General features: G+C 26.7%; 1 protein-coding gene and 1 non-coding gene across 2 annotated transcripts; one reads left to right on the top strand and one right to left on the bottom strand.

Annotated features, from left to right (window-relative positions):
* Nucleotides 1-1,979: 1,979 nt before the first annotated feature.
* Nucleotides 1,980-2,135, top strand: LOC113784636 (U1 spliceosomal RNA). The gene has a single exon (XR_003470720.2). It is a non-coding gene; the product is annotated as a U1 spliceosomal RNA (small nuclear RNA).
* A 529-nt stretch (nt 2,136-2,664) lies between these two features.
* On the bottom strand, nt 2,665-6,870 carry LOC101489070 (cinnamoyl-CoA reductase 1-like). The gene is made up of 6 exons (XM_004515484.3): nt 6,747-6,870; nt 4,597-4,766; nt 4,002-4,187; nt 3,499-3,661; nt 3,088-3,277; nt 2,665-2,955 (listed from the first exon to the last, which is right to left on the bottom strand). The coding sequence occupies exons 1-6, from the start codon at nt 6,868-6,870 to the stop codon at nt 2,817-2,819; spliced, it is 972 nt and encodes a 323-aa protein (XP_004515541.1). The 3' UTR covers nt 2,665-2,816.
* Between the last annotated feature and the right edge of the window lie 2,595 nt (nt 6,871-9,465).

The following is a 9,465-nucleotide window of genomic DNA, read 5'->3' as shown; positions in this document are numbered from 1 at the left end:
AGGAAAACGTTTGAACTAAAACAAATGTATAACATAAGTGTAGTTTAAAAAAGACATTAATAAAATTCGACTCTGAAAATATGTGCATTTAGAATAGAATAATTCTAGAACCCAGTAGAAACTTTGTATTCATTGTTTTAGTGTGAAAAACAATATCACTTTTCAAGATAAGTACTTCATTTGTCTCATTTTAAATATCTCATTTGAGGTGAATACAATTATTTCAAAAATGATTAGTTGATTTGATTTCAATGATAAAATATTTCATTTACTTAGATATTTTTATTAATTGGAGTTAGCAGAAAAATTTGATGAATTGAAATATAATAAATAAGAATATTAGTGGAAAAAAATAATTAATGTTGTATTGGTATTGTAAAATGACAAATAATTTGAGACACAAAGAAATGACAAATGAGGTTTTTAAAATGAGATGAAGAAAAAATTGTTTCCTTGAAAACTTCACTTGTCAAAATGGAATAACAATTTACAAATTTGTGACAAATCTAAAATATTTGGTTAAAACTTAATTTGTAGCCTTCATTTTCAACTCACACACCTCTTTGTGCCGGGTCTTTTTTGTTGAATTATATGAGCCAAAAACAATAAACATAATGTCACTCATGATACAATTATAACACACAAGGAAATATTAAAATTTGATTTGGAGAGCGTAAAGTTAAAGACATAGATTAAAGATTTTAAATTATGCCTTAGACAAATATGTTCTTATTATTGTTCTTTAATTACTATGGAAACTTTAATTTTCAAGAATTGTGTAAAAACTATGCTTTGTAACAATGAATCTACTTTGAATGATGAAAATTAGGAACTATCAAGACCTTATGGTTTAAAAAAAGAAGAGTAAATGTCCTAATAAAATGAGACTGAAAGAAGGCAAAACGTATGGTTTTTTGATTGAAACTTCAATAATTGACATAGGCATAAATTAAATAAATTTGATATTTTTATTATTAATATTGCAAATAAAGGATAACACAAAAATTACGTAACTAAATGTTAGGCATTAAATAGAGCACCCATTTTCAGTAGCTAGCAATTCCTTGGGGAAGAAAAAGATGGTCATGAAGGAAAAAAATAAAAATATCAGTTGCATTTCATCAAACACCACAAAAACAATTTTGTTATCTTAAATTGGAGAGGAAGTTAACGTAAACAATGATTTATGTCTCGATGTTATGGTATCATGTCTTCTTGAATCTTGATTCAGCCAAAAAGAAAAGAATAGATATTTGGACTTATATTGAAAATTGTTATATAGTAAATTAGATAAACTTTTATTAAATAATAGAGAATCCTTTATTGCATTATGAACTATTTTTAATGTTTGTTTATTGTTGAATTTTTTTTTTGTCGATAAAATAAAATTGTGTACTATATGAAAAATAGAAAGAGAAAATACTAGAGCTATGACAACTAAACAAATAAGTGAGGTGATGCAAATAGAGTTATGTGGAATAAAATGTGATTAAATGTTAAATGAATGGTTTAAGAGTTCATTCATTCATCATAATATTAAATACGAAAAAATGTAATGTAAACTTCACCAATTTTAATATGATTCAATTTATCGTTCATGAAGAAAATTCACACAAGCCTATGCAAAGTGTAAAGGTACTAAGTATTGATTAATAAACTATTTCTGCAATCTGCAGTGCATTGACTCTTCATGAACATGTATGTGACATTCAATTTGGTATTGCTCAGAGAGACAAACAATTTTTTGTTTTCTTTTGAAACTGTGAATATTACTATTCAGGGAATAAAATCATCAAATCATGTGAAAATGTGGCACAATACAAATAAAAAGTTTAAAAGTAATAGAAAGCTCAAAGTTTATACAATTATTCGGATCGAAACTTGAAAATTTGTAAAAATAGTGAGTCCCACATTGGAAGCAGCTAAAAGGTATTGACAGAGACATGAATATATAGTAAATATGATTAGCACGTCTGACAATACTTACCTAGACAAGGTCAATGGTTGATCAAGAAAAACCATGGCCTAGATTGGTGACCTCCATTGCATTTTGTAGGGGTGTTAATCTAAGGTCTCCTCAAGAAGGAGAGCCTCTGTCATAATTTATAGCAGTGGGGGCTTGCATGAAGCTCTTTCCAACTTGATTTGAGACTTTATTTTTATTTTTATTTTTGAAACTTTATATGTAATTCAAATAGTAGCAAATTAAAATTAAGCTTCATTCTATACCATTCCTTTCCATATATAAATAGCCTAAATCCAAAAAACAGACAACATTGCTTAAAGATTTTTTATTATTTAAAGGAACCAAATCAAAAATGCAAAAGCCCCACATTGCTCAGTATGGTAAAAGAAGAGTGAGGTCAAGACTATAAATTAGTGTGCCACATTGAGAAGTGAATTGATTCCATTATTTATGCTTTTGTGCATTTTTTATTCTTCCATGATATACAAAAAGAAGGGATGCAAGTGAAATTTCCTCTACAAAGCATGAACTTGGACTAATCTACACATCAATTAAATTATTCAAATAGAATCTTAGCTTCTTGTTCAAATCTAATTTTAAATTTTTCTGTTATGCTGCAAATTTTTATCACACTGTTTCTTTAATTTTTTTAAATTAACAAATATATAAACTAAAATTTTTATCACATTGTTCTTCTCTATTGCAAATGAAATTCTCCCTATTTAGTAATCATTGGTTTGAATAGCACAAGCAAATGCCACAACAGAAACACACTCACAAATCCTTCAATAGGGAGATGCTACATATTTAGTCACATTTATATTTTATTTAGATATGTAACAAACTAAAATTATTGTGATTGAAGGAGTCCAGCTTCTTTATAGCTCTCAATTGAATCAATGAGTGTTTCCTCCAATGTCCTGTATTTCCAACCCAAACTTTCCAGTTTCTCTGTGCTCAACATTCTGGGATAACCCACCTCAACGTAGCTGCCAAAAATGAAAATTTTATATAAGATATTAGTAACTATGAAATCTATACAAGCAACTATTTAGAAAAAAAAAAAAGGAAAACCACTTGCATAAGAAGCTATTATTAGATAATGTGGAGCTGAACCTTACTTTGTAGGGTACTTGTAGTTTGGATATATACTCTTCAATTTCTCAGCCAAATCTCGTGTCGAGATACCGTGTGAAGCGCATATGTATCTCCCTTCCACGTCGTCGTGCTTCTCATAAGCCAAAAGTATTGCATCAACTAGGTCTCGTACGTCAACTATCCAAGGATACCTATTCTCCGCTGAATCAGAGTCTTCAATTCATAAAAGTAAGAAAGACAAGATGAGTAACACGAAAAATGATTCTAATAGTTCTTTCAGGTCTACCCTGATCCTGGTGAACGTCTAGAACACAAGTTAGCTAAACTTTTGAATATCAAAAGATTTTATAAAATTTATGTGCTTATCATGTAAAACAAAATTTAAGGCATTTCAACTAGTATAGCACAATTCATAAGAATATGACAAGGGATACCTTTTAAAATGTTGATGACAAATAAGCTACTTGCATTAGTGGTTGACTGCAAAATTGGCCCCAAAACATGGGTAGGACAAATGCTTACCACACTAAGCCCAGTTCTTTTTGCAAAATTCAAGGCTTGCTCTTCTGCTATTGTCTTGGAATAACTATACCAGTTCTGGATCATAGGGAACATATATGAGTTTATTTACATAACAGATATAACACATACATTCTTGATGATTAAAACATAGCATATTATCTAACTGAAAAATCCGAAATAAATTAGTATAAATTGCGAAAATGAAAACAATACTATCATATCATAATACTAATGGTCATGGTTATCGAAGTGAGATTCAAAGAACTGAAAGACCTATTTCCTAAATAGATACACATACTAGAGATTCGTATCGATTAGATTCAGGTTAATATTGAATTGAGATACGAGTTGCATGTATCTTAAGATACTGATGATGAGTCTATGTCATGCACACATGTTACAAAATCTTACATACCTTGGTTTCTTTGCAGTAGTCTTTGTCAGACCAACAAGACTCATCAAATAATTTATCCTTAGGAAAATTAGGGTTGAAAATAACAGTAGCTGCAGATGATAAAAAGATAACGCGCTCGACTTTTGCTTTAAGACAAGCTTCAAGTACATTAACAGTTCCCTTCACTGCAGGCTCAACCATTTCCACCTGCAGTTTCATATCATATAATTCACCATGAACATGAAGTAATGAAATCACAATTATACATAAATACTAAAATGAATTTGGAACAATTTTGATGGCATTGATTAATAAGCTGAAATGTTTTCAACATATTGATGTATTTTCAATCATGAAGGCAAAATGAGAATCACTCATGACATATCAAATTAGTCTGCAAACAACCAAGTGGATGGACTCAAGTGTTCATGAGCTTCAGTTAAGCTCAAATCGTCGAGGAGAACCCAAGTTCAAATCCTTACTGGAGTAGTTCTTTGTTAGACTTTACTTATCTCTCGGCTAAACCTTAGAATACATGATACCCTGCTCCCGAGAACTGAAGTGTGATGACCAAAAAGAATAAGTTTGCACCAAGAGAAGATTCAAATAATTTTACCTCAGGATTAGGCAACTCTGCTGAGGGCACAGGGCAAGCAACATGGAAAACTGCACTACATCCAACAATTGCAGAGTAAACAGATTCATAATTCAAGAGATCTGCTTTGAAGAGTGTAAGGTTTTCAGAAGCTCTCTCAAGTTTCAACAAGTGTTCATATTTCTGACTACCTGCAGTGGTCAGATATAGAATCTAAATGAATCATAACACTTGTATCTCAAAAGAATGACAGAAAAGAGGCATAACAAACATCCTCCTCAACACTTGTATGAAAATCATAATATCCATGAATTCCAAATAGTATATTAATTTGAAATTTTGCTAAAAAGAAGGCAATAGAGATGGAATGGAATTCTCCGAAATGAGTAATTCACATTATAAGATAATAAAGTAAATAATATTAAGTAATGTAATGACTAATAATGAAAAATCAACAATTTATATTGCATATAGTCGTAACTTCTTGGACAGTAGTGTGATATATGGTGTGATGTGGACTATTTGGAACACTAGAAACTAGTCAAAATTCTTCGAAATTTCTAACTGCATTTGACTGCAGTATAAAGATTCACATCGTAATTATAACTGCTACTTAAAACCATATTCGTTTGGTGTTTAATTTGGCTAAAAAGTCTTTGAAATTTCATTGAGTACAAGAGATGAGTATTTGATGAAGCACATATATAAACGCGGACATCAGACATGACATTAATACCAAGACGTAGACATCGGTAATAAATTGAGAAAGTGAATGCGATAAAATTTAACCACATGTGTTCGTGTCATACCAGTTAGTCTCTAACAACACACCTTCAAATACCCATAAAAATATAAGCTTTTAACTAGTATAAAACTTGCATTTAGGAACAAAAACTAACAAAACTACTTTACAAAAACAAAAATTTGAATGACACTAGACAATTTGTAATTATAATATCATATTTCGTAAATTTGGAGTCTCAGGTTGCAAAACACTTACAACTTTTGACCCAAAAATGGTGGTTTACTCAAAAGTGTTGCGGTGGTGGTGCTAAATTAAGGTATACAATTATGCACTAAAGAATTAGGCTTGGTTTATTATACTTTCCTAAGTCTAAAAGTATTTAGATCTAGATTTTTATCGCATACTTTTGCACAGCATGTGGTTAAGATTTGCTTTATTTATTCACGAGACTTAAATGCAGTTTTAGTCTCTCTCAATTTTAATTGATTTATAATTTTAGTTCTTTATTTTTAAATTTGTAATTTTGATCTCCTATTTTAACTGATTTTATTTTGATTTCACTATTTTTAATTTTGTAATTTTGGTTTTTCTATTTTAACTGATTCGTAATTTTAGTTCCTCTATTTTTTATTTTTCAATTTTGGTCCCTCTATTTTTTAAAATTGAGACATTTTATAAATCTAATGGATCACATTTTTTTGGATAAAATTTAATGAATTACGTTTGGAAATATATATAACATTAAAAAAATATGAGATATTTATTTAAAAAAATACTTTTTATTATAAAACACTACTTAAAAAATAGTTAATTATTTTAAAACTAAATAATTCTAAAAATAATTTATTTATTATTTTTTAAAAACTAATTTCAAAATTTATTATTTTAAAAACTATTTTTAAAAGAAATTTTAATTATTATTGTTATTAATTCAGTAACACATCAATTATCAATTATATGCGAATTTAGAAATAGAGAGAGTAAAATTATGCATCAGTTAAAATAGAAAGACCAAAATTGCGAAATTAAAAATGTGGAGACTAAAATTATGAATCAATTAAAATAGGAGGACTGATACATTTAAGCCCATTCACAATAATGAATTTCTTAGCTCATAAAAAAACACACACATGTATTCTCCAAGAAATTTCTTAAGAGGAAAACTCATGTAGTGCTTCATACTATAGCAGGGGTGATTAACAAATATTGTTATTGTCCAAATTTGTGATAAAGTTTGGATATTAATAATATTGCCTAGTTTTGTTTTTGTAAAATAATAATGTATAAACTAATGAATATTTGTATAAAATAACAAACAAACTAATGAATGTATTAAAATATTGTTTCAATAACTAAGATATGTACACTATATTCTAAAATAATTAATGAAAGTTTATAGAAATGATGATAAGATGAGAAATAGTACCAGGTTCTCGAACAGTTCCATGAACAGAGTAACCTTTGGAAAGTAGAACCTTAACAAGCCATGATGCTATAAACCCTCCTGCACCTGTTACACAAACCTTCTTAATTCCCTCACTTGTTGCCATTTTCTTCTCCTCCTTTTTAATCTTTAACTTTCAAAGAGACAAAGACTCTCAGAGAAAAGAAGATATCTCTAATACAAAATTCACAATTTGGTTGATTTCAAAGGTTAAGTGCAAGGAAATATTTATAGGTACAATAAGAGAACTCTACACTTTTCTATATTTAATATAGTTCTAGATTTTTCAATAAATATTATGACTTAACAAAATAATTTTAGATTATTATAAATTTCAAATTACACTTAACATAACTCCCCCTTTATTTGAAACTAGATGTTAATCCGCGCATTTCACGGTTTAATTTAATATACTATTTAGTATAAAATAATATGTAAATTAAAGATAATGTTTTTGTTTTAGAGTAGAATATAGTAACATCTTTTTTAGTTAAGAGGTAAATATGTTTGTGAATAACTATATATGCTAGTTTTGCTTTATTTCAAAAGAAAAGGAGAACTCTTGTTGACTAATATAATCCATACAACTTATATTAAAATATAATAACCCGCATATTAGTACGGTAGAATTCAATATATATAAAGTAATGTTATTTTTATTTTAGAATAGAATGTATTAAAATATTTATGTGTTAAGAGGTAAATGTATTTTTTGAATAACTATATATAGGTTATTTTGCTTTATTTCAAAGGAAAAAGTTAAATTTTGTTGACTAATACAATTCATGCAATATATATTAAAATATGATACTATTATAAGATTTTTTAACTTTAGTGATGCAGTCCTTATCTTTAACATTTTTTCTACTTAGAATTGGTTTATTCAAGTTTTTTAATTTCTTCGAAGTTCCTTCCAATGATATATTATTCAAATAGTTCAACATTTTTTTATCGTAAAAGTTGTATATTTAACTATAATATGTTCTTTATTTTATATGATTTATATTAGTTTGGAAACATTATATTTTTCAAATTTATATACTTATTGACATTTTCAATTTTAAAAATTAATCATGAAAATTATTTTATGTAAAAAATTGGTTAACATCAAACTAATCAGGTGTATAGTTAAATAGGATAGTCCATTTCAATAAAAATTTGAATGTACACCAAAGACTTCTTAAGATAAAGATTACACTCCTTAAATTTTAGTGAAGCAATAGTTAATGATGTTTTACTCAAAGTAATTGGCAATACAATATAACTATGTATACACCAACCCAAAAGTGAATTGTTCAGCTAGACATTTTTCACATGTCTCTCATTATTTTTTATATATATTCTAAGAGTTGATAATAACTTAGTAGAGAATAATTTGTGTGGACACAAGAAATTTAGACACACGAATAAAAGAAAAAGTGAAAAAATAACAAATAAATAAATAAATAAATAATGTATAGTTTTAAAATAATTAAAAGAAATATTTTTTTTTTGTCTAAATTCTTGTATCTACATAAGAGTTGCTTCTTAATTGAACGATTTGTTATCATGACTCAAACAATTATTAAATATAAGTGTGTAAAGATAGAGAAATTTTAGTAAAGAAAACTCTCTCGATAAACTTTAAGTTGTAAAAATGAAATGTAAACTTTTGAAAATCTTATATTGCATAAAAGTGTATGTTTTAAATTATGCTAACTTTGAAAGTTTTACCATAATATAATCCATGCAACATATATTAAAATATGATAACCCGCACATTAGCACGTAGAATTCAATATATATATATATATATATAGATATATATATATTATAAAATAATAATATATAAATTTAAAGTAATGTTATTTTTATTTTAGAATAGAATGTATTAAAACATTTTTATGTTAAGAGGTAAATATATTTTTGAATAACTATATATAGGTTGTTTTGCTTTATTTAAAAGGAAAAGGTTAAATTTTGTTGACTAATACAATCCATGCAATATAAATTAAAATATGATACTATTATAAGATTTTTTAACTTTAGTGATGCAATCCTTATCATTAATATTTTTTCTACTTAGAATTGGTTTATTCAAGATTTGTATTTATTTGAAGTGTTCCTTCCAATGATATATTTATCAAATAGTTCAACATTTTTTTATCATAAAAGTTGTATATTTAACTATAACTAGATTATGGCCCGCACGCTGCGCGGATATTAATTAATGAATTTTATAAGTTTTATAAATAATATTTTATGTATTATAAATATAGTTATCTTATAATATTACTTTATTGATTTGTAATAATTGAATATGATTAGGAAAATTAAAATGAGGGAAAATCATGTTTATCACACTCATCTAATTTAATTTTTAAATAATTTTGTAAAATTCGTATAATAACTTATTATATAGGATAATTGTTTGACTCATTGTACTTTGATTGTTAATTTATTTTTCAACATATAATGGTATTTGTATTTATTTGACGAAATAAAATATAAAATACAAACCCAAAAATAAGATGTAAAAATTTATAAATATGATTTACTATTTAATATTTTTTATTTTAAAAAAATGTCAATGTTGAATTATATTGTAGCGTAGTCTAAATTTATTTGTTTTATTATTATGATATTTTAATTGCGAACATGAGAAGTTGTTGTAAAAAAAAATATTGAATATATTTCATCAAAAGTTTGTAAAAAAAAATAA

Source organism: Cicer arietinum, chromosome 6, assembly GCF_000331145.2.
Source record: "Cicer arietinum cultivar CDC Frontier isolate Library 1 chromosome 6, Cicar.CDCFrontier_v2.0, whole genome shotgun sequence".
In the NCBI taxonomy this organism is placed as follows: domain Eukaryota; kingdom Viridiplantae; phylum Streptophyta; class Magnoliopsida; order Fabales; family Fabaceae; genus Cicer; species Cicer arietinum.
Note: the sequence above shows the minus strand (reverse complement) of the source record. Positions and strands in the feature narration are given on the sequence as shown.

Bases quoted from the DNA above. Each gene is read 5' to 3' on its own strand.
- LOC101489070 (XM_004515484.3), bottom strand. From the start codon at position 6,870: ATGGCAACAAGTGAGGGAATTAAGAAGGTTTGTGTAACAGGTGCAGGA. The intron at 4,767-6,746 runs GTACTATTTCTC...TGACCACTGCAG, and splicing joins TGGAACTGTTCGAGAACCTG to GTAGTCAGAAATATGAACAC. The intron at 3,662-4,001 runs GTATGTAAGATT...CCTATGATCCAG, and splicing joins ACTACTGCAAAGAAACCAAG to AACTGGTATAGTTATTCCAA.